The sequence below is a fragment of the Pogoniulus pusillus genome, chromosome Z, assembly GCF_015220805.1.
Source record: "Pogoniulus pusillus isolate bPogPus1 chromosome Z, bPogPus1.pri, whole genome shotgun sequence".
Taxonomy (NCBI): domain Eukaryota; kingdom Metazoa; phylum Chordata; class Aves; order Piciformes; family Lybiidae; genus Pogoniulus; species Pogoniulus pusillus.
In genome coordinates this window covers 56,312,899-56,339,064 of record NC_087309.1, presented here as the reverse complement: position 1 = coordinate 56,339,064, position 26,166 = coordinate 56,312,899, and the positions used below count along the sequence as shown (strand labels likewise).

The 26,166-nt window shown below is 41.4% G+C and overlaps 1 protein-coding gene across 2 annotated transcripts in view; it reads right to left on the bottom strand.

The window, feature by feature from the left end:
• Nucleotides 1-435: 435 nt before the first annotated feature.
• Nucleotides 436-26,166, bottom strand: part of UHRF2 (ubiquitin like with PHD and ring finger domains 2) — a 109,997-nt gene continuing 84,266 nt past the window's right edge. Inside the window, exons 10-16 of one of the 2 annotated variants that reach the window (XM_064140861.1) lie at nucleotides 10,244-10,350; nucleotides 8,491-8,653; nucleotides 7,851-7,988; nucleotides 6,928-7,048; nucleotides 6,352-6,515; nucleotides 4,112-4,210; nucleotides 436-2,696 (exon numbers count right to left, since the gene is read on the bottom strand). In XM_064140861.1, the coding sequence (XP_063996931.1) occupies nucleotides 2,550-2,696; nucleotides 4,112-4,210; nucleotides 6,352-6,515; nucleotides 6,928-7,048; nucleotides 7,851-7,988; nucleotides 8,491-8,653; nucleotides 10,244-10,350 (939 nt within the window). In that variant the 3' untranslated portion in view covers nucleotides 436-2,549. The remainder of the gene's footprint in view (nucleotides 2,697-4,111; nucleotides 4,211-6,351; nucleotides 6,516-6,927; nucleotides 7,049-7,850; nucleotides 7,989-8,490; nucleotides 8,654-10,243; nucleotides 10,351-26,166) is intronic. The other variant, XM_064140862.1, reaches the window with a different exon arrangement.

Genomic DNA, 26,166 nt, shown 5'->3' with positions numbered 1-26,166 from the left:
CACCTTACAGCCAGCAACTGCTCAACCTCTTCTTGAAGAGCTACATGTACACTCATGCCTTGAAGATTTCTCTGACACGACACACAGGAGGCCAGTGTTCTAAGCACTGTTTTAAGTACTGTATTTTTGTGTCATTTTATAATGTAAGTTTTGGGGCTCGAACACTTCAATTACCTAACTTATGCCTTCAGCGGGCACTTTAATTAACAAAGAAGCTGCAAATGACAGGAGAAGAGAATGGATTTCATTAAAGCAAAGTCAGCCCAGGTACCCGTTTTGATGTGAAAAGCTGGACCCGGTCTTAAATCATCTAAATACACACTGAAGAAAAGAGCTACTGACACAGCACTTAGGGTGTTAAAAAAATGTGCAACAACGCCGCCAGCTTGTGATGTGAGGAACGACAATCTGTGGCGCCAATCTACCTCCACAAAGTCTTGTCAAGCTACTTTAATGTTTGTTAAAGACAGTTTCACGTTGCTTGATTGTCTGTCACTGAAAAGATAAAGTACTGGTTTACACATTTTTGTATTAAGCAGAGAACTTCCCATTGTTGACCTTGAGCCGACAAATTCATCAATTAATTGGTAAAAGCTATCAAATGGAAAAAAGCATTAAAAGGTATAAAATATTTCACAGCACTCAAATGTCAAGTAAAAAGCCACAAGTCTCATGTGCTTACTACACAGACACAATGATTGTTACAAAGGTAAATTACATGTTTTATCCCCATAAAATACTGAGTTTCCATTTTGTAAAACAGTTCATCAGGATATCAGAATCTGTCTACTGTTCCTCTGAACAAACGCCGAACAATTGTTTCAATAACCATAGAAGTTGAGGAGTTAGATCTGTCAAAGCTGTTCAACAACACCTGTTTTTTTTTTGACCTATGTCAAGAGACAGTACCAGCAGTATGTAATTTGGACTCAAGTACTAAGTAGACTGGAGAGTGAGGAGAGAAGTTGCGTATTTCAGATGAAGCTAATAAGCCATTTAAGCCAGCTTTCAGCCACAAACCCCAGCAGTGCCAGGTGCATCCCCACAACCAGTTCATTACCACACCAGGGTAAGGCCCTTAAATTACTGAGAATGACATAAACTACATATGCCCCTTTGCATGCTTCAGGCTCAATGCAGCCCTGTGCTTGCAGTGGGAATCTCTCAGATGGTCACACTCAGCTCTCAGCTCCACTGCCAACGCCAGCAGGTCAGGAAGGGCTTCCTATTACTCTACTACATAGATTGTGCACTAAGTTTACCTTCAAATGTTCAGCAGAGAACAGAGTAGCTACATGACAGCTGCTTTGTACATTGATGTTGCTTGGGTTTTTTTAATCATTTCACATTTTGTTTTTCATTGCAAAATGAGTTAAGAAACTTGAAAGCACCATGTCTGAAAAAGAAGCAGCCCACCTACAGAAAGCATTTAGTAATTGGAAAAAACTTCCTATAAAAAAAGTTATGATTTCATTAAATGGATAATAGTAAAAACAAAATTAGCAACTTTTCTGAATCATAAAATATTTAATAAGGTATATTTGGCAGGGGGGTATATTGTATATAAAATTTAAGATCACAATATGAAGCGATTTGAACCCTCTCCAAGCTAGCACTGCCTTCAATGCCATGTCGATGTATTGCCACTGATACAAGACCTACTAAAAGCATACAGTTCAACTAATACAGAAGTGGCTTTTTTATATGAAATATTTTTTACACAACTAGAGTGTCTTGAATACCCTCTTAAGTGCAAAAAACACAGCTCACCTTACACTAATGCAGCAACAATGCATTCATATTGTTCTCATTAGTCATTAGTAGTCAACTTGCATAAAATACAAGAGAAGCACAATGAAGCTCACAAAAATAGACTAAAAATCAGCCTGTTCTTGCAAAAAAGAAAAAACCAAACAGCATAATAGAAGAAAAAAGACAAAAAAAGGATTCTGCACATCACAGAATTTTCTGTTGTTTAATCCAGCTGGCTTAAGTGCTGTTTCTGGTTTTTTGCTGTTTTTTCTGTGGGGTTTTGTATTGGGTTGGGTTTAATTTTGTTGTTTTATTTTTGGCTTGGTTGGTTGTTGGGTTTTGGGATTTTTTTAAATTTTTTTTTTTTTTTTGTAAATCAAACCACATGGACCAGGCACAACTAAATTCAGGAGGCAGTGTGTAGCTAAAACTTCACGAACTTTTTGTTATCCCCACAATTTATTTTCCTCTGTCCTGAGGTAGTTACAAAAAAACAATTCATAAATTAAGCATCAGCTAGGCCAGTAAGAGCTGAAGCTTTTCTCTTTTATTTTTTTTTTCTTCAAAAAACTTCTTTGTTAACTGGCCCAAACTACCCTTGATGTTAAAAGACAGCTGAGAGAGTTTTCACTACACCAAAAGATGGCTATGAGGGGAAGAGGGTTAGCTGCTTCAAAATGTGTCAATATATTGAGTCCCATTATCAAGCTGGCTGGTCCATTGTCGCATTCCCCATATTTATTCTCCTTTACTGTCTATAAAGTTACTGGGAGCAGCACATGAAGGATCAGAGCACATCATCGTCCTTTGCTGTAACCAGGGAAGAACTGGTCCAGTAGCGTCTGCAGTATCTTGTTGGGAACCATGGTGTAGCCTTTTCCCAGGTCGTAGCGGCAGGCAGGGCAGGTGAAGACTTCAGCTCTGAAGGAACGCTGTAAACAGCTCTAGGACATACAAAGACAGAGAAGTAATCAATGAGAACTTTATTTTATAGTGACAGGTTAATCAGCAAAACCTATGGAGTCTCACCATAGACCAGAGGCTGCTCTACTACTGGCAAAAAAGAAGTCATTATCAAGCCCTCTGGTGCCTAACACTGCTTCAGTGACTACAATACCCTCCTAATAAAGGAACTCTGCTCTGTGCTGGGATGTGAAGCATCGAGCTTGGCAGGAATTAAACCACTGCTGAGAAATCCCTTTCATTTCCACTAGTGCCTTCCAGTGAATCAGTCATGTCTGCATCTTCCCCCCAGCTTTGTGGTCAGATGCTACAGTTTTCCAGACCTCCATTTCAAGAGGAAGGTGAGTATACCAGCTATACTGTTTAATAACAATCTCCATCTATCTCATGGGATGAGATTCAGTTAAGCCTCAAAGATGTACAGAACAACACAATCCCTCACACATTGACACCACTGCTGCCCTCCTTACTGTGTTACCACAGGCTGCTTACCTATGTAGCCACCAAGCATGTGAACTGAATATCATCAGGGCAGATCTACGCCCGAAACAGTAACAGCTACTTACTATCAAACTATTCCTTACAACTTCAACTGCATTTGCAAATCTTCACTGGCATCTTCCAATTCTGTGCTTTCTGATTGTATTGCCATTGAGCTTTCTCTTCTCCATGGTCTTCCAATTTCGGTCATTAGTCTCTCCATAATAATTTTTATGTTTTTTTCAGAAGCCATAATCAAACTCTGCGAGCAGGCCACTCATTACAACACAGTGATTTTTACTGGAGGGATACCTATCTTCTTGAACAGCAAACTCTCTGAGTCCTTTCAGGCTTTAACACAAATTGGATTCCAAACTCCTTACATTATATCCAACTGATCAACACTTTAAGATACAACAGTTATAAACTGACTTCTGTGGCCCTCCTACAAAACAAACAATGCCAAGAATAACAATGTAACATAACTTCATCCAAATAAGTCCAAGTAATTTTACTGTATTTACCCTGTATCCTTTCAATTACTCTTACTGAGAGTGTTACACAACTAATAACATTTGGGTTTATTCCTTAACTATGTAAAATTAAATTATTGTTACTGTGCCAATATCTAGCTTCTGGACCAAACTAATTCCTAGTGTAATTCCATAAATCACAAAGGAATGACTGCAATGGTAAACTTCACTCATTATGTCTATCAGGAACTATAATGAATTACTTCCACTTTTATTACAAGCAGTTAAGGTAATGCAGCAATCACTGAATGCAAACTTGTTGCATGTTTTCGCTCATAACATTACGCAATAATCATGGTCTTTCTATAAAGCACACATGGATTTGGCAAGTGGCATCTCAGAATCAAGTAAGCAGCCCAGACAAAGGCTGAGCATATTCTTACTTTACAGACGTTGTGCAGGCACTCTGTTGTCACTGGCTGGTAAACCAGCTCCTGGCAGCAGACACACATGAAGGATTGTTCCAGCTTCTTCAGAAAATTCTAGTGTAGGGCAAGGAAATATTAGTTATATAGACTCCACTAAGGTTCTTATAATGGTCACCTATTACATAAAGATGATGAACTTCCAAAAGTTAAGTTCTCCATATCCACGAGTGCAGCTTTCTGAAAGCAATCAGGAAGCAGGTCCGTGCATGTTTTATTTCCCTGCTCTTCCGCAAATCAGAGAAGTAACCTTTTGAAGATTATTTGCCTGTTTGTACGATTATTACTATAAAGAAAATTAAAGAGGCCAGAGGGCTCCTCATGCCTGATTCTTAGCATAGGTCATAAAATTCAGTAATTGTGTTCAGAAACTGTTGTTAGAATCTGCATATCCTGATTCTCTACCGAGGGCATTTCTTCTGCTAAGAAAGCCACTTCTGCACCTCCCCCTGTGTTTATGACTAGATTACTGACTTCTCCTCTCCTCAGGCCAAATTCTCTGCAGTGTGCACACTAACATAATCATAGAATCATAGAATCAACCAGGTTGGAAGAGGCCTCCAAGATCATCCAGTCCAACCTAGCACCCAGCCCTAGCCAGTCAACTAGACCATGGCACTAAGTGCCTCATCCAGGCTTTTCTTGAACACCCCCAGGGACAGCGACTCCACCACCTCCCTGAGCAGCCCATTCCAATGGGAAATCACTCTCTGGGAAGAACTTCCTCCTAACATCCAGCCTATACTTCTCAGGGCATCGCTAAAGAATCTTGAGTTTCAGTTGCGTTGTGTGTTTTACACAAATGGCATACTTATCTCTGACATGTCAGTGATATTCAAATATCAATACAACAATCCAAGCTGTGGTATAGGAAAATAAACTAACAAGCAAACAACCCCCCCCAAAAAAAACCCCAGACCTACAGCTAATCAAAATATAGTTCTTCATAATAATGTTTGAAATACCAGATCCACCTTAAGCCAGATTGTTTACTTAATGGGAAGGTGGTTATTTCAAGCAGAAAGGTTTAAATTTTAACAGCAGAGACCCAACACTGACAGAGATTCTCATTGCCTTGAATGGCAACCAAATGGAAATCTTACTAAAATTACGGGTAAGAATCTGTAGAAAAATGGTTTCTTAGTAACTCAACCACTTTAAAATTACTGCTGTCTCATTTTCACAAACATGCCTCCCTACTGCCTCTCATCATGTACAATTTTATGAGCTGAAACTCCTCCTGGCCATTACAAACACTGAGTAGAAGACAGACAACAGCGAATATGCAAAGATAATTTTCCTACGCAAAGATAACTACAGCAATATCACAACAAAAACTAGTACTGTAAGTCCAAGAACAGAGAAGTATAGATTTTTTTTCCTGTTACAGAAGCACCACAAAGAGCCACTGATAATTCACAAATAAACTAATTGTTTATGTTGCTTTTAGACAGTTGAACCAATGGTTTGGTTTTCACTGATCTGAGTTTTATCAAGGTATAAAACTCAGTGCCTTCTGCAAAACAGTTCAAACGACTATGAAATCAACACTGGTAAGACTAATTGTCAGTGAACATGTAATATTTCAGGACAAATTGTTTCTGTGGACTTCTTTTTTACTAGCATCTATAATCTCTTCGATATTGAGTCACTCGTAATTTCTTTACATTTAGGGAAGTATTTTCTCTCTTACTTAAGCTTCCCACTCAAAAGAGTGCAATAATCCAGATTTGAATGAAAATATTTTAATTTAATATCAAAACATGAATGTGGCAGTACTTCTGTCTTCTTACACAAAGCAAACTGTGTTCTCTGCCATAAAATTATTTTCTATCTAAACAAAACATAGCAACTAGGAATTTATCTTTGTTTGTGTCTGATTTCTTCCACTAGCACAAAAAGATACTGATAACTTCAAAGAAAATAAGATCCCTTCAGGAATGGAAAAGCCACCCCTAACTGTAAAATGGAGGTTTTTGAGCAAGAAAGATCTCCACTATGCAGATGAAAACCTGCAACAGCAAATTATGTAAGTAAAGATTGTTTTCTTAAAACCTTACCTATAAAAGTAATGCTAGACACAGTCTGTATTCAGCAGAAGCTCAAAAAGAAAATTAAGTTTTAAGAAGGACTCAAGATTTCTTGTAACAATTTTAAGAAAATGTAAACATTGAAATTTATTCATGCAGCAAACATACTGGTCCTTCCTTAAGTGAAGCAAGTACTTCATCCCACAGTTTCTGGTTCATACAGTCTTCTCTAATCAGCCATTGCTGCTCTTGGGTCAGCTGGAAAGCCTCTCCTTTCCCTCCATCTCCCATTTTCATGGCTTTGGGTGTACTCGTAGGTTCTTTTATACCTGCTTAAGATTATAACCATCAGATACAGTAACAAACAGAGTGTTAGTCTTAACTAACATAATGGGAAGAGAAAACTGTTTTTAGAAGGCTATAACATGGATTACACTCATAAAATGCATCATTAAAACCACTACTTAATCACTACAACTCATACTATTCAGCATTGTTTTGGACTGCAGCACAGCTGCACAAAAGAATGTTCACTATTAAACAGAGCTCTTAAGAGTACAAACCTCATAAGAGCAGAAAATGGGGTAAGATCCCTACCCTACTTAATTACAAAGCATGTGTTTATCAGTTTACATCAGTATTCCAAATAACTTCACACTTCTGCTAAGTTTTTATGCTACTGGCTTAGTAAATGTGACATCACAGACTTTGATGATGAATGCTAAAATATCTAAAAAGAAATACCATCAAGAGTCCTTTTCTGGTTTCCATTACTCTGGGTGGTTGGCTCCCGTCTCACAGTTTGCTTTTTAACCTTATCTTTCTTCTCCTTACTAGCCATGGCTTCCAAATAACCTTCTGGATACTAAGATGAAAAAACACAGATTTAAACCAAGACTGGGATACAGGAATACCCAAATATCAGCACAAGCAATTCCTAGAAGATTTTAAAACCTTGTAACTACATGTTAAAAAAACTACAGAGTAATACATGATAAAGGAAACATTCAAATTAGTATATATTATTAAGAAAGCATAGTCAAGTCAAAGAATCTAACCCAGACTGAATCACATTCTTCTAATATGGCCGTATCTGTGCCTTTACAACTACACAAATAGGTTAGGCAAAGCTGAACATGATGCTGTATTGTAATGTGTATCACTGCCTTGCTTAGAAAAGAAACAGTACATAAAGTCTTTCTTACTCTCATGGAAACTACAGTGCCCAAGTCATGATAGGTCAGTTTATTTCTGTGCCTGAAACACACCATCTGTGCAAACTCCTCAAGTCAATATGGAGATAAAAATGCATTACTATGCATGGGTCTTTTTATTTGTCAGACTCAACTATAACAATAGTTGCTTGTAGAAATTCTTTCCAGCCTAACAATTACAAAACTGGATTCCAACTCTTGATTTTTCAATCCATGTATGCAAAGCAGTTCACTGCTAAAGCAGAAAAAGCTTCATCCACTGTTCCCTCTGCTGAGTCACTACGACAGGATTCTTTTGGTCAGCAGATAATGGGTAGTGACTTTCGGCATTAAATTCTGCCACAGTGAAGTACAAGGGCAAAAAAAAGGGGGTTTCATTATACCTACTTCTATTTCTGAAACTCATTTACTGGAACTGAGAACAAAAACAGCTCTGCGAGTCCTGACTCAAACCTGTACGCTCAGACCCAGTTTCTTTGTACGCTCCATCCCCTCTGAAGTCCAAGGTGCAGGCTCAATATCATCTCTCCTCAGAAGATATCGCCAAACCAAAAATCCACATTTTCCAATTTCTGGCCAATACTTCACCACCTAGGAAACAATGTAACATTACTGCCATTATTTTGTCTCGAGCTAAGCACATGCATGTAGTCCTACATTAACTGCACAAGAATGGAGAAGACTAAGCTGTCCACAACTATTGTACAGCAGCCCTTTCCTCAGGTGTGACATGTTTGCATTTCTGATAGAGTGTTCTTGAAAGGCACACACCTTTACATTACATTTTACACAAACCTGTACACTGAGAAGTCATTAAACATGCAAAAAGCTACCACACAGTTGGAAGGACTGAGCAATAATTTCCAGGGATGGATATGACTCAGTAGCCATACATAAAAGTAGCTTACATAATCACTACACTAGTATCACTCTTCAGAATACTTTAATTCTAGTGCTTTCCAGAATTAGCCAAGGATAAAAAGCTATGACAGAATTATTTCAAGTAGCAATGAAGAATTTGTTCTGTAATACGAGACTTCTTTAAAACAGTTGAAGAAAAAGGCTACGTTGCACTCAATAAAAATCAGAGTACCTTGTAAATGCCATCGTATCTGTTGCCTTCCTCTGGAGCATATTTGCTGATCCGCCGTCCTTTCGAACTGCGCACCACTCTGACTGGCTTACCAGCTCTCCAGTTTTTAGACTCTGCTCCATTTTTGTCATCCAGTGGGGCATCACAGTTGAGGGCCAGTGCCCTAGAAAGAGATTTTAAATCTTCATAAACTAAACTGCCTGACATGACAGATTTTTGAGAATAACATAATTAAGCCACACCTAATTCCCTTGTCTAAAAATGCTTTATCAAGTAGCAATGGACTTTTCAGTATATTCTTTAACAACTGCAGGACCAAGGGAAGCAATGAGATCTATGTATGGCAAGAAGAAAAAAAAGAGAACACAAAATAGTTTGCTGTCAAGGTTCCAGAAGAAAACTCAGCTGACATTGTTAAGTAAAACAAGCCAACCATCCTAGATTTAATAGTTTTCATTTTTAAAAATAATATGAAAATCAAACTTAAACTAAACCATGGATCACAGAATGGAATGTGGCTTAGACACAGTCAAAGTACAGGTAGGAAACCCATGGTGTACAGAACAGTAAGAGACAGGTGTGTTGTGACAACTTTTAAAATGTTTCCTATGTAAAAACACTTCAAACTGGAAAAGTATCTGAAGAAGCAAAACCAGTACTGATTCAATTAGAAAGAACTGTCATAATTTTCAGGATCAAAGTGCTGGAAAACATACCAAAATCAATAACTGAGAGCAGTACCTTGTTGTACATACTCCATGCACATCAAGACCTGCAAAAACTACAAGGTAAGCTTTGCCAGTGCATTTCTCATTTGTGAAGAGCAGAGAAATGCTGAAACTAAGGATTCCAGCTTTTAATTCAATTCCCCAAAGCAAGGTTTCTCTCTTCACTGAGTGCAAGCCTGTTCCTTGAACCTACTTTTATCTTTCTTCCTTCCTTGCTTTTGTTCGTATCATGTCCTGTCTCCCTCCCTCTCTCCCTTTCTCAGCAGCCAGGTCAGGTGTTTCCTTTCTGTTCTCTAATTATCACTGAAAAGCTTGAAGAGTCCCTTTCCAGTCTGCTCGATAGCAGCAACAATCCAAAGGCAGACCTGGCAAAGAAGAGGCCTCAGTCAATCGCTGCGCCCCACAGATGTTATGTGGTTATCTGTGTAAGAGATTATGCTCTTAGAAATAGAAAAGGATAGAGAACTTTTTCTACAAGATAGGCCTCTAACGCACGTAAAAGCATTTCAAGCTGATGTCTAACTCAACTTTTGGTTCTGCTTATCTGTTTTTGATAAAGCAACACCTGATCACTTGTTTTTCAAAGGAAATTAAGATGGAAGAAAGGGCTGAAAAAAATAGGAAAGATTATTTTAACACGGGAATATCAGAAGCTTTCTTCCTAATCAAATTTCACACTTGATTTAATCATTGAAGGTGAAACTTAGTAAAACCACCCAGAACAGAAAACTTCCACCCAACTTCTCACTACATTTAAACAGAGTCCCCTGAAGGAAATTGTAGGACAATGGCATAGACATGAACACTAGCTGCAACAGCAATACAGGCATGTATTCCATTGAGATGAATGTTTCCTTAAATCAACAAAACATAGTGATAGATACAACACCTCTTAGCAGCAAGAGGCACCACAAAAGCAGCACATACTGGAGTAAATGAATATAGCAAAATGTTAGGTTTAAATGAAAGCACTACAAGCAACCTCCTTGTTTTAGAATACTGATAATTTTATCTTCAAAACTTACCTATTCATGTGTGTTAATGTCTGATCAAATGAATGTTCTCCAATCCTTTTATTACCAGAAAGATCTCTACCTCCACTCCCAGTGTAGGTGAATTCATCTCCTCGATCCTGTGCAAGAAGATTACCCTTCATTTTAACACAAGTTGAAGAAAAATGCAACTTTCATTTTCAAGGCATGGAAAGATGTGTTTCCAACTTCAGCATCACTGTCCTTTGACACTAATTGTGCTGCACAAAGCCACTTGTCTGGATGTTAACTTATTCACCAGAAAATACACTTTAAAACTGTTTGCCTTTAAAAAATTGGACTTTTGCATCATTTAAAAATCTGGGTTTGAAATAAATAAACAAATAGTTTTAAGGAAAAGAACACATACTATCAAGTGGTTACCTGTTCTAGAACTTTCATTCAATTTACAAGAACTTACTGTTTCTAAAATACAAAACACCTCAGAGCTGTAACTTCAGTTTATGCAAAGGTTTAAGCACTAATAAGTACAAAAAGCTTTGCCCTACATACAAGGCAGGTGCTTCAGAGCAACACTAATCCTAGCTCTTCCCAATCAGTAAGACCTAAAATTCAATTTAGATACACATTTTGCACTAAGACATATTACAGACATAATTCCGCAGCCTATTTCCTGCATGGAGTTTTCTTTGAATCAAAGGATTTACCATGAACCATATAAAAACCCAGTCAAAATATGCATAAGCAATAAATAAAGGTCAGTATTACTACTTTCTTTAGGAAATGTGTCACAGAAGCTCATATTACTCCTGGCAAAATGAAGTACTTCTAGAACACACATACTCTACAAATACATTCAGTATATCTGTTTGGAGATGCAATTTTTGTACAAAGCATGAACATAAACACTGAACAAGAAAATGATCTTTATATTACATTTTTATAGCAATAATCTGAACATAGCTGTATATGGTAGAAAAATCCAGTCTATTTCTTACTACTACTAGAAGTCTGTACATTATTATGGATCCAGTGTTACAGATATTTTGTGACTGACAACAGCAGACAGAAGTTAGAAAGAGATATGCCAGATGAAGAAAGCCATAGACTAATTGTAGAAATTATATTTCTTTTATTCTATGAGGGGAAAAGCTAGCATAAATTTGGATGCAATTTTGAGTACTTCTTGATCAAAATTATTCTAGACGTAGCAAGAAGTGCTATGAAATAAAAGTACTCAAAACCTAACATGTGTAAAGGCTAGAATATATCCATTCTTTAGGCAGTTCACTTACACTGCTCAACGACCCACCTAAACATAAGAGAAACTGAATGATGTTGAATAAGGACAATATATGAAACAAGCTCAAAAGAATTAGACCAACAAGTGCTATTTCCTAAGAAGAGACATAAAATAAATCCTACTATAGAACTGAGCTATGTGTAATTTTACAGTGATTGTCAGGGCAAACAAAATGTGCAGATCACACACAGGTTATTTTCACAGAATCATAGAATCAACCAGGTTGGAAGAGACCTCCAAGATCATCCATTCCAACCTAGCACCCAGCCCTATCCAGTCAACTACACCATTGCACAAAGTGCCTCATTCAGTCTTTTCTTGAACACCTCCAGGGACAGCGACTCCACCACCTCCCTGGGCAGCCCATTCCAATGCCAATCACTCTCTCTGGCAACAACTTCCTCCTAACATCCAGCCTAGACCTCCCCCGGCACAACTTGAGACTGCGTCCCCTTGTTCTGTTGCTGGTTGCCTGGGAGAAGAGACCAACCCCAGGGATGGATCTGCTTCATGAATCAGGCCTATTCAAACAAACTACATTTTAACACTGAATAAGAAGCTCGTGCCCAGTTCAGAAAACCAGAAAGACAGATCTCAGAAAGTCATGAATCCACAGTGATATGGGTTTCACAACAAAGAAGAAAACAAATATGTCTTTGTGGTGTGGCAGTGGGGAAAACCACTATGGTAGTTTTTTTTAAATTATTATTTTCAAGGAGAAATAAACCAAAACTGGACAAATACTGAAATAACATGTCTAAGAAAGCAAAAAGAATACAGCACATGGAAACACTACAAATGCAAGCAAGATAGAGAAAATGATTTACAAGATAATACAAGTTCTTGACAAACTGTTTTGTTTATCAGCAACTAGGTAGGGCAATGTTAATGAGAAGAAAGGGCTGCATAGACTTGCATTGGCATAACAGATAAACATAAATCACTGTGGTCTTCAGCCAAGAATTCAAGCTAGAAGGCACAAATTCAACAGTACTCACAATTACCAGCTGCAACACACTCCTATGGAAAATAGATTAAATGTAAAAAAGGCTAAAATCATCACACTTCCAAAGTCTTCAGAGAAAGGCTGAGTGGTTCTCTAGGTGGTAATCTTTAATCACAGAAAACCAGAAGACACTATGCTAGAAGAGACAGCATGGATATAAGGCCTACACATACATGCTCACCTTTTGAACAGACTCCATATTTGATAGGTTACGTTTGCTTCCCTTTAATTATCCAAGTAATCTATGCACAAGTATACAAATCTATATGGGCTTAGGGGGAAGCTGGAAATGTAGAGGAAGGAAATGGAGGAGAAACAGAATGATTAGGGAGCATAATTGTTACTGGTTAAATAAGAAGAAAATGGCATCTTTTAATGCTCTCCAGATCAAGAAAAGGCTCAGTTCTGCTCTACTTGCCAGAACTACACTCACTTATTTCACATCAGACACATTAAAAATAAAGAAGACTGTGTGGAACAAAGCTACAGAGGTCCTAGAACCAGAGGAAAATTACAGAGATCTTGCTATACAGGGTGCTGATCCTTTGATTTGACAGTAACTCCTAAACAAGGAGAGGAAGAAAGCTCTGGAGCATATAGAAGTGCTTTCGCTACAGGGAGAAAATCTAGAACCACAAGAATAAGTAAAATTACTGAAATCAGAATGAAACAGGTCAAACCAAACCAGCAGATTAACCTGCCTATTTCTATTTTCCCAACACAAAAGTGAGGGGAAAGTAGCACACAAAAACTCAGGGTTGTGATAAAGAGAAAAGAGTTTACTGATAAAAATCTGAAAAACATAGTACAAAATGCACAATTCCCTTAGCCTATTTGCAGAAAAAGCACAGCATAAAGCAGCAGCAGCAACTGAACCAAAATCCCAAGACTTTAGAAAACTACTCCCCTCCCCATATCTCCTTGTTCCACTGCTATCCCAGCAGAAAAGACCAGCACCCAAGAACCGGGAACACAGAAGCGGCAACAGGAACAGGAAGCCTCCCATGCTGTAATCTGAATTTCAAGCCCCATAATACTTTGCTTCATCCAGTAACCTTCACCTCTGAAGTTACCATGACTACAGCACAGTAGGAATAGCAGCAGCAGGTCCAACTCGATCTATGACAGTAAGAGATGCACAGGACAGAGAATCCTTTGAGTACAGTAATTACGGAGAGTAATACAGCCCGTGAAAAGCAGAATTGAAATGAGCATACTGGTAGCCTGGAAACCTAATGGAAGACTTACAGAACCTACTTCCCTCATGGTTATGGTGTTTACTTTGAAAGTGGAGTATGTAAAGGGTTCTTGTGATGTGTTAATCAGTAATGACTCACTAAAACAATTTCTCAGCAGTATGAAATTCTGTCTATAGACAATGATCTTTCTACCACCCATAACAATGTACAACAAATATTCTGTATGTGACACATGTAATGTTATTTTTCTCTTGAGAGTATCAGAAAGCAGATGTTAATATACAGATAGTGATAAAATTCTGCATTCAACAATTAAGGAAAACATTTGACAAAAGGAACTGTTGATGTTTCTAAGTCCTTCTTTAAGAAACGAAGTAATGGTCAAAAAGGCTATTAAAAGAGTTGTCTATCCCTCCTGTTCCTTCTTCCTGCCTTTTCTTCATTTTCTTATCTAATTCTGCCTTTTCTTCTCTTCTGCTTTCCACAACTTAATTCGAATTTCTTGCGTCAAAACTTACTTTCAACAGCTAGCAAGTCTTTTGTCATTCTGTCTTTTCTTAATGCCTTCTGTGTTTCTCTGTTTCTTATGTTGTCTCCACAAAGTCATTTGTTAAATGTCCTGCTTATAATGTTTGACTACTTTATAGTGTAAACTTCAGATCACACACAGTATCACACAGTATCACCAAGGTTGGAAGAGACCTCACAGATCATCAAGTCCAACCCTTTACCACAGAGCTCAAGGCTAGACCATGGCACCAAGTGCCACATCCAACCTTGCCTTGAACTGCCCCAGGGACGACGACTCCACCACCTCCCCAGGCAGCCCATTCCAGTGCCCAATGACTCTCTCAGTGAAGAACTTTCTCCTCACCTCCAGCCTAAATCTCCCCTGGCACAGCCTGAGGCTGTGTCCTCTTGTTCTGGAGCTGGCCACCTGAGAGAAGAGAGCAACCTCCTCCTGGCCACAACCACCCTTCAGGTAGTTGTAGACAGCAATAAGGTCACCCCTGAGCCTCCTCTTCTCCAGGCTAAACAGTCCCAGCTCCCTAAGCCTCTCCTCGTAGGGCTTGTGCTCGAGGCCTCTCACCAGCCTCGTCGCCCTTCTCTGGACATGCTCAAGCATCTCAGTGTCCTTCCTAAACTGGGGGGCCCAGAACTGAACGCAGTACTCGAGGTGTGGTCTGACCAGTGCAGAGTACAGGGGCAGAATGACCTCCCTGCTCCTGCTGACCACACCATTCCTGATGCAGGCCAGGATGCCACTGGCTCTCTTGGCCACCTGGGCACACTGCTGGCTCATGTTCAGGTGGGTATCAATCAGTACCCCCAGATCCCTCTCTGTCTGGCTGATCTCCAGCCACTCCGACCCCAGCCTGTATCTCTGCATGGGGTTGTTGTGGCCAAAGTGCAGCACCCTGCACTTGGAGCTATTGAACCCCATCCCCTTGGACTCTGTCCATCTGTCCAGGCGGTCAAGGTCCCGCTGCAGAGCCCTTCTGCCCTCCAACCCAGCCACATCTGCCCCCAGCTTAGTGTCATCTGCAAACTTGCTGATGACTGACTCGATGCCCTCATCCAGATCATCTATGAAGATGTTAAAGAGGATGGGGCCCAGCACTGATCCCTGAGGGACACCACTAGTGACAGCCGCCAGCTGGATGTGGCACCATTCACCACCACTCTCTGGGTCCGTCCCTCCAGCCAGTTCCTAACCCAGCACAGAGTGTTACCATCCAAGCCATGGGCTGACAGCTTAGCCAGCAGTTTGCTGTGGGGGACAGTGTCAAAGGCCTTGCTGAAGTCCAGATAGACCACATCCACAGGCCTCCCCACATCTACCAAGTGGGTCACCTGATCATAGAAGGAGATCAGGTTAGAAAGGCAGGATCTGCCCTTCCTAAACCCATGCTGGCTGGACCTGAGCTCTTTGCCATCCCTCAGGTGCGCAGTTATTGGCCCCAAGAGAACCTGCTCCATCAGTTTCCCTGGCACTGAGGTCAGGCTGACAGGTCTGTAGTTCCCAGGTTCCTCCATCCGACCCTTTTTGTGGATGGGGACCACGTTGGCCATTTTCCAGTCTCCTGGGACCTCTCCGGTGAGCCAGGACTGACCTACTAGCTCCTACTGAGGCATCTGAGTGCAGGCTAAGCCCAAAGCTCTAGTACTATAAGCTAGTTATCCTAAGACATGAAATATAAGAGGATGGTCAGTTTTATTACATCATACTCCACTCTTTTAGTGTTGTCACATAATCAGTTGTAAGTCTAACAGTGTTATCATGGAGAACAACAACAAAAAAAACTAATTCCACCTAAGCATCTGACCACCTTATTTCTATGGATTGCTTTTATATGGCAGCTGATACAGGCAAAAGATACTTCAAACTACTGCAATAGCAGCTATCTGAAGATAGCTCTCAATTACCTTCTCTTTCCATGAATGCCTCTGGTATTATGCTCAGATTACTAAGTTTGGTGTCAACATACACATAGAAGTTGCATTTATCAGTTTGTAAAGTATGCTACTATGTCTAGTCAGAGACCTGTGGCTAGTAGTGTTCCCCTAGGATCAGTACTGGGTGCAGCCTAGCTTAAGATACTCTCAGTGACCTCACTGATTGTAGAGAGCATACTCTCAGCAAGTTTGCTGGTGATATAAAAATGAGAGGAGCAGGTGACACACCAGATGGCTGTGCAAGACATGGGCAGGCTGGATAGCTAGACATAAGGAACCCTCACAAAGTTCAACAAGGGTAGTATAGAGTCCTGCACCTGGGGAAGGGTACTTCCATGCATCAGTACAGGTTAGGGGTTGGTGAAAAGCAGCTCTTTGGAGAAAGGCCTGGGAATGCTGCTAGACAACAAGCACACCATGAGCCAGTCATATGCTCTTGTGGCCAAGAAGGGCAACAGTCTCTTGGGATGCATTAAGAAAGTGTGGCAAGCAGGTCACATGAAGTTCTCATTCTGTTTTACCATGCCCTTGTGAGGCTACACCTGGAGTTTAGTGTCCAGTTCTGTGCTCCCCAGTTTAAATGGGACAGGAGTATCCTGGCAAAAGTCCAACAGACAGCCATGAAGATGATGAGGGGACTGAGCATCTCCCTTATAAGAAGAGGCTGAGAGACCTAGGGCTCTTTAACCTGGAAAAGAGAAGACTGAGAAGGACCTCATTAATGCATATAAGTATATAAAGGGTGGAGGTCATGAGAATGGTGCAAGGCTCTTCTCAGTGGTGCTCAGTGAGATGATAAGGAGCAACAAATGCAAACTAGAAGGCAGGTAGTTTCTCTTGAACTTAAGGAGAGACTTCTTTATTTTGAGGGTGACAGGGCACTGGAATAGACTGCCCAAAGAGGTAGTGGAGTCTCCTTATCTAGAGACTTTCAAAACCCACCTAGACATGTTCCTGTTCAACCTGCTCTGGGTGTACCTGAGTTGGCAGCAGGGGTTGGCTAGTTCTGGGGGGTTCAGAGGTCCCTCTGAACTTCTACTATTCTGCAATTCTAATTTTCTAGATAAGCTTCAAGCTCCAGCTTGAACCAGTAAAAAAAAAAAAAAAAACAACAAAACCCCCCCAAAAAACGTTAAATTGGCGATTTTGATACAAGAAACCTCAATATTTCATAATTTCATCAAACCCTGGACTAATCAGATTCACCTCAGCAAAACATGATTAATAAAAGCCAAGATTTTGATTAATATGTTAAAGCAAAATAAAAAAGCACTAAGACTTTTAAAATGAAGTTATTCAATCCAGTACAAATATTAATTATCAGGCAACTACATTTGAAAGGATTTTCCTTCCCTAGTAGTAGAGGTACCCAAAAAAGTATTGTGATCATTCGTCCCAGTTATAGTCTCACAAGACTGTATGCATATAAGTGCTGACTTAATTAGTCTACTTGCCCAACTGTCTGGTTTATGTTTGATAATTTCATGGTTTAGCACTGCAGTGAAAGGTGTCAATCAAATCAATAAAATGCAGAGCTTAGGTATCTCATAATTGATGTTTCTCAGTCTTCCTCGCAAATGATCTTGAGAGCAAGAACCTGACAGTAGTGGGAGATTACTTAGCAGATCCAAGATTTTTGGAGACATTTTATTACTAATAATTACACTGGACTATTTGTTGGAGATTGCTGATTGTGCCTCTGAGCACAAAAAGTCCTGCAGTCTCTATCAGGAATTTAATCAGCCTACCATAATTCTAGTTAAAGCAAGGCAAGGCAAACCCCTCTATTTGACATTCACTTCTCTCCATACATATCATTAGAATTCCTTACTTTCACCCTTCTTTTCTCTGCTGTATTTAAATAAATGCTTAATATCATAACAATCAGTTTTTATAAGTTAATGTTGGTAACAGACTCATTGTGATGTCCTAGAACAAAATCTCTTGTTTTTCAATGTTTTTTAAAACTTTTTTTTAGGAAAGATGAAGAAATGCTTGATTTGAGTTACATCCTTTTAGTTACACCCTGTAGAGAAGCAATGCATTCAGACAGTTCTGCCTCATGACTCAAGAATAGGTGTATGGTTGTAGATCTCTTTGAGTGGTGGCATTACACATGAGAAGTGCTTCAATTAGAAGCAAGATCTTCTAGCGTGTGCCAAAACTTACCTGATAGCAGTCAATGCTAAATAAGAAAATACCTTCTAACTTCATACTAACTGGTCAGATGCTGAATATAATTTCCTTTCCCCTTCCCATTGTCAATAGGTATGTGTAGCAAAGCAATGCTACAATGTGTTTTGTATAATGAGTTCCTCTTCTGAAGGAAAAGGCCCAGGTGGCCAAGAGAGCCAATGGCATCCTGGCCTGCATCAGGAACAGTGTGGCCAACAGGACAAGGGAGGTTATTCTTCCCCTGTACTCAGCACTGGTCAGGCCACACCTTGAGTGCTGTGTCCAGTTCTGGGCCCCTCAATTCAAGAAAGATGCTGAGGTGCTGGAACGTGTCCAGAGAAGGGCAACAAAGCTGGTGAAGGGCCTGGAACACAAACCCGATGAGGAGAGGTTGAGGGAGCTGGGGTTGTTTAGCCTGGAGAAGAGGAGGCTCAGGGGTGACCTCATTGCTGTCTGCAACTACCTGAAGGAAGCCTGTAGCCAGGTGGGGGTTGGTCTCTTCTCCCAGGCAACCAGCAACAGAACAAGGGGACACAGTCTCAAGTTGTGTCAGGGGAGGTATAGGCTGGATGTTATGAGGAAGTTCTTCACAGAGAGAGTGATTGGCATTGGAATGGGCTGCCCAGGGAGGTGGTGGAGTCACCATCCCTGGAGGTGTTCAAGAAAAGCCTGGATGAGGCACTTAGTGCCATGGTCTGGTTGACTGGCTAGGGCTGGGTGCTAGGTTGGACTGGATGATCTTGGAGGTCTCTTCCAACCTGGATGATTCTATGTGAAAAAAAATCAGTGAAGTTCAGCAAGGAACTTATGGTTTGACATGACAAAGATTAACATAACTAGGCTGACTCTTCAGAATTTTATGGAGGGAATAGATTCATGACACTACAAATACTGCACTAACAGGACTGATTTCTCTTGAAAGCATGTGACTTTCAGAAAGTATTTCAGTTCTTGGACAGAGTGTAATACAGAATCCCACAAAATGAAATGGTGACTTGTGAAGTACTGGCAACATTAATTTCTACTTTTTAATCTGCTCTACCATTGTGTGAAATGGGTTTTCAGCACTCTAAAAACAACCATGTATGCAAAGTCCCCTGAATTAACTCTGGAAAAGCACAGGTAAAGCAGTACAGGCAAAGATTCCACAATCCATTGCAAAAGAAGATGACAGGCAAATAAGGCTACCTTCACATATGTAGTAGTAGCAGTGATAAATGACAAAAAGCATCTTTATAATGCAACAAGGCTTTCCAGAATTTGTAAGTAATTCTGAATATAATGCAGGTGCAAAGGAAATAATGAAATTCAGAAATGCAAAAAAGAGGTTTTTTTAGTATTAATTATCAGTTTGCATATATAGCTAGTACAGAGTAATAGAAAAGATGGAGAAAAAACTGCTGCAGAATGGAAGCTGTCCTGCAAAGCTGAAACACTGGTAAGAACTAAGTATTAAAGTGACTGCTTTACAGGTTGTCAAGTATGCCCTCAGTATTCAAGGTAACAAGAGTGGACAAACACACATCTAACTGGTAGGTATACTGAGATACACAAATGTTTTCACATTATGTTGGGGCTCCAAGCAAGTCACAAAAGAAGTAGGGCTTTCAAACCTTGGAAACATGACTGCTTTTGAAAAGAGCAAGTTTCACGGCACGAAGCATCAAGTTTTCAGTTACATACTCAATTCAGGTGACTCACAATAGAGAGGCTCTCAGTGTAACAGCTGTAATGAACTTCTTGCATTGGATTCTCAGTACTACAAAACAGGTGTGAAAACGTTCCCTTGGAAACACAGTCAGCTGTCGTGGTTTGGATGTTCCCCGCCCCCCCCCCCACTTTAAGAAATACCCAGCTAGACTCAGCCAGGTTCTGGGAATATAAATGAAGCTATTTATTTACAGCTAGCACAACACACAAGCAGATATTTACAGTATATACAGTTATATACAGAAATATACAAGGTAAAAAGTAATACGGAAGCACAACTCCCCTCCCAGAAACCTGAGTCCCCAGGAGGGGCTTTCAAACACCCCTGCACCTTCCCCCTGCCCCTCTCAACCTTACCCCAGTCCTAAGGAAGAATAGAGGTGCAGCCAAGAGGTTAAGAAGCAAAAGTGAGTGGCAGGAGAGGTTAGGGAGATGCAGCTCAGCCAGAGCCCAGCCAGAGAGTGAAGACAAAATGGCAAAAATGATATCTAATGTTTACATTCTTCTTCAGCAAGACTCAGAGGGAAAGTAGATATCACCATTGGTTTTTGTTTTTTTTTAACAGCCTATGGTCTAGTTTTTCTTACCAAAACATTCTAGCCTGCTTCAAACTAGCACAATCCACCCCTGTCTACTTCACTCAGAGTATCGCTGAGAATTATCTGATCTAATCTAAACCAATATTTACACTAACGAATATTACAAGTTCAGTTCACACTTCATTCCAGCTATCTCATGTGTAGGTGATTCAAAAGCTCAGAACAGTTTGTCTCCTCACAGGTGAGACGAGAACAGGGACTCCCAGGTGACATTTGGTTCGTGCTCATGTACTGTAGATTCTCTCATAGATTCTCTTATTGTTGGATGCCAATGGTACCTAGAACAGAAAACTCCTAATAGCTTGTATTAGACACTCTGAATTTAAACTTTCTCAGCTAAAGTTAGATTTCTCTGTGGCACACATTGGATTTCACCATCCTCCTGCATTACCCAGTAGGTGTGACCAGGACCTTCAGCAGACACCACCCCTCGGACAGGTTTCCCTTCGCCCGAAGGAGAAAATACCCAAACAGTTTTCCCTAACAGATTCTTTTCACGTACAACAGGAACTTTATCACTGTCTACTGTTTGGACCAAGTCTGATTGTGCAGGTCCTGCTCTGTTTACTGAACCTCTACTATTTACCAACCAGGTAGCTTGTGCTAAATGTGTGTCCCAGTTTTTCAGAGTTCCACCCCCCATGGCTTTTAGGGTGGTTTTCAGCAAACCGTTGTAGCGTTCAATCTTCCCTGAAGCTGGTGCATAGTAGGGTATGTGGTAGATCCACTCAATGCCATGCTCTTGGCCCAGTTTTTCACTAGATTGTTCTTGAAATGAGTACCATTGTCTGATTCGATTCTCTCTGGAGTTCCATGTCTCCACATGATTCGTCTCTCCAAGCCAAGAATGGTGTTACGTGCAGTAGCATGTGGAACTGGATAGGTTTCCAACTATCCAGTGCTGGCCTCTACCATCGTTAGCACATACTGCTTGCCAGAACGAGATCGAGGTAAAGTGATGTAGTCAATCTGCCAGGCTTCACCATACTTGTACTTTGACCATCTCTCACCATACCATAAGGGCTTGATTCGCTTAGCCTGCTTAATAGCAGCACAGATGTCACAGTCATAGATCACTTGGGTGATAGCATCCATGGACAAGTCAATTGACCTATTGCGAGCCCATCGGTATGTTCCATCTCTGCCTTGATGTCCAGATGAGTCATGGGCCCACCGAGCTAAGAACAGCTCACCTCGGTGTTTCCAATCAAGGTCAAGATCAGAGTTTGTAACAACTTGAGCAATCTTAGCAGCTTGGTCTGCCTGCTGGTTGTGGTGATGTTCCTCAGTAGCTCTGCTCTTAGGCATGTGTGCATCTACGTGCCGCACCTTCACTGGAGTTCTCTCCAGCCGTGCATCAATGTCCTGCCATAGATCAGCACACCAAATAGGCTTTCCTTTCCTCTGCCAACCGTTCTTCTTCCAGTCCTTTAGCCAACCCCATAGAGCATTGGCTACCATCCATGACTCGGTGTAGAGGTAAAGGGTAGGCCAATTCTCACGTTCAGCCACATCAAGAGCAAGCTGGACAGCTTTTATCTCAGCGAGCTGACTGGATTCTCCTTCTCCATCTCTCGCTTCAGTAACTCTCCTGGTAGGACTCCAGACTGCTGAATTCCATCTTCACTTGATCCCAACAAGACGACAGGAACCATCTGTGAACAAAACATAGTTCTTTTCCTGATCAGAGAGATCACCACAGGGAGGAGCTTCCTCAGCACGAGTTATTTTCTCCTCTGGAGGTTTGGTACAGACTGTGCCTTCCGGCCAGTTGGTGATCACCTCCACCAGACCAGGTCGGTCAAGATTCCCCATTTGTGCTCGTTGGGTTATCAAAGCCATCCATTTAGACCAGGTTGCATCTGTGGCATGATGTGGTGATGAACCTTTGCCCTTGAACATCCAGTTTAGAACTGGCAGTCTAGGAGCTAAAAGCAATTGTGACTCAGTTCCAATCACTTCAGAAGCTGCTTTCACTCCTTCATAAGCTGCTAGTATCTCTTTCTCTGTTGCAGTGTAATTTGCCTCTGAACCCCTGTAGCTACGACCCCAGTAACCAAGAGGACGACCATGTGTCTCGTTTGGAGCTCTCTGCCAAAGACTCCAAGTTGGACCATTGTCACTGGCAGTCGTGTACAGAATGTTCTTAATGTCTGGACCAGATCTCACAGGTCCCAAGCCCACTGCATGGACTACTTCTCACTGCATCTGATCAAAGGCTGCTTGTTGTTCAGGTCCCCACTCGAAACTGTTTCTCTTATGAGTCACATCATGCAGAGGTTTGACAGTTTGACTGAAACCAGGAAGTTGTAGTCTCCAAAATCCCACTACACCCAAGAAAGAAAGTATGTCCTTCTTACTGGTGGGAACTGCCATGGTAGAGATGGCAGTTGATCACATCCTGAGGAATGTGACGGCGACCATCCTGCCACCGCACTCCCAGAAACTGAATTTCTCTGGCAGGTCCTTTGACCTTGTCTCTCTTAATGGCAAAACCTGCTTGCAACAGAATGTCAATAATTTTGTTACCTTTCTTGAAGACTTCCTCAGCAGTTTGGCCCCACACAATGACGTCATCGATGTACTGGATGTGCTCTGGAGCTTTACCTTTCTCCAGTGCATTGTGGATGACTGAGTGACAGATGGTTGAGCTGTGTTTCCACCCCTGAGGCAAACGGTTGAACTGGTACTGGCTTCCTCTCCATGTGAATGCAAACTGAGGCCTGCACTCCTTGGCTATGGGAATAGAGAAGAAAGCATTAGCAATGTCTATGGTTGCATACCATTTAGCCTCCTTCGATTCCAGCTCGTACTGGAGCTCCAGCATGTCCGGCACAGCTGCACTCATGGGTGGAGTCACCTCGTTGAGGGCACGAAAGTCAACTGTCAGCCTCCAATCGCCCGTAGGTTTACGCACAGGCCAGATGGGACTGTTGAAAGGTGAATGAGCTTTCTCGATGACAGCCTGACTCTCCAATTGACGAATCAGCTGATGAATGGGCAACAAAGAGTCACGGTTAGTTCTGCACTGCCTGTGGTGCACAGTTTGAGTTGCAATTGGCACTTCCAGATCCTCTATGTCATGATGTCCCACAACTGCAGATTCATCAGAAAGTTCAGGTTCGATGGACAATTTCAATTTACCATCCTCAGTCTCTACAGATGCTATTCCAAAAGCCCATTTGTGACCCTTAGGATCTTCGAAACAACCTTGTCTCAAAAAGTCAATTCCCAGAATGCAAGGCGCATCAGGACCAGTTACAACAGTATGTTTCTTCCACTCTTTACCAGTTAAACTGATCTCAGCCTGCAACTTTGTTAACTCTTGAGATCCACCAGTGATTCCAAAAATAGATGTAGACTCTGTCCCTTTGCAGTTGGGTGGCAACAAAGTACACTGAGCACCTGTGTCAACTAAAGCCCTGTATTTCTGAACTTTTGAACTGCCAGGCCACCTAATGAATACATTCCAATAGATTTGGTTCTCTCCACTATCCCTTTCCTCTTCCTGGCTGGAGGCAGGGCACCTCTAATGCTGAACGTGGCATTGTGGGGTGTACACAATGTTTGGTGTTGTTGTGAGAGGAACTGCAACTGTTGGAACAATTGCAGTTGCTCTGGGGAGCTGAAGAAGTGACAGCTACTTTCCTGGCATTGCTGCCTCTGTTTCTGCCACTCTGCACACCCCTGACTCTCTTTGAAAGAGCTGAAGTAGGTTGACCATCCCACTTGTTCACGGTCTCACCATATTTGTCACGCAGAAGTATCCACAGTGACGCATGTGATTGCTGATGTCTAGGTGGAATTTGTCTCCTCCTGGGCTGGAATTGCCTTGCAGGAGGTGAGCATCTGTTCCTGATGGCAGAAACATGCACCCATTCAGATGATGCAGGAATGGTATGCTTTACCAGATTGGAAATGGAGGTTTTGATTTCCTCCTTCAGTTCTTTCATGGTATCTTTAATGTCATTCCTTATCTCTTTCATCTCTGTACCCAGAGTTTTTATGGCAGAGTCTAGGCCAGAATGTGACAAGCTGTCCTCTACCTGCCTGAGCTGGTCAGTGAACTCACCAGCAGTGAAAGACCTTCCATTATCACCCCTTGATAGAAACTTGCTGGCCAAGATGTTAGCATAGGATGAAGGAGCACGCTTAATAAGCTTCTTCATGAGACCTGTTCCAAGAGGAATGTCATCAGGCTCATGTGTGCCATGATCTCCATAGAGCACTTCCTTCACAGAAAACTCCTTCAGAAGCTTAATTCCCTGCTCAATGGTGTTCCACTTCTTGGCAGCCCATGGCAGATCATTTCGGGAAGGATATCTCATAGCCACAGCAAATAGCAGGCGTGTCCACAAGCTAACCTTACCAAGAGGACTTGCCAGCTATTTGTCCACTCCACTCTCCTTGGTGAGTGGTCCCAGCTGCTTGGCAGACTTGTCTCCTACCTGCAGGGCATTAGCACCAGTGCTATGGCATCTCACAGCCAGCTTAGGATTGGCTCACCTGATTCCCTTGAGTATTTCTTTCTAACTTCCCTGACCTCTCTGAGTGGATCGTTGGAGTTCTGGATGTCATCCTTCTCCTCTTCCTCTTGTTGATCTGGTTGTCCCTGGCCTAGAAACAGAACCTTCCTCATAGCACTCTTAAACTCATTGGAACCATCCTCTTTCTTGGCAGCCAACCTCACAGCGCTCTTCTCATTTGAGTACTGTGATCTCAGCATGTTTACCAGGTCTCAAAGATTAAATGCCTCCTCTTCCTCCTCTTGCTCACCAGAGGTCCCCTCTCTTACATCCTCCTTTGAACCACACTTTGTCAAAAGCTGTGTCTTGGCTTTTGCCTTAGCAGGTGCCAAAAAGGCCTGCACAGCAACAGACTTGGACGTGTCTACTGGAGGGTTTGAATCATTGGGGGTCTGGCCTGAGGTCTGTGAGTTCAGATGTGCCTTAGAATTAACAGGGTTCTGGTCTGCTGGTTGGGGATTCAAACTGGCTGAGCTGGTGTTATTAGTATTATTATTAGTGGCATTATTTGCCTGTGCTCCTGGGACCCCTGCCTACCCTGACGTCTTATTATCTTTGTTGTTAGGAACATTGGCAGTTTTCCCATAATCTGAAGAGGGAGGTATAATGGCAGATGTCCCTGAATTTTGCTGGGAAAGAGATTGTGTTCCTTTCGCTTTCGAGACAGAGACTTTCCTAGTTCTTACAGACATTGCATTTGAATTTTTCACACATAATGCCAGAATTAATATGAAAATCAAAACTATAAGACCCAGGATAACATACGAGAGAAGCATCACAGTTTTACATGAACAAAAACCTGAACAAATGTCTGGCATCTCAGTTCTGGTGTGAATCACCCTCATCAGTGCTCTAGATAAGGCAGTGTTTTGGTTGCTTGTAAAGTTATTGGCAAATACCCTTCTAATGTTACTGGTAAGATTTTCAGTGACATTAAAACCAGCATACCCAAGAAGGAGATAACCCCAGGACCAGATAGTG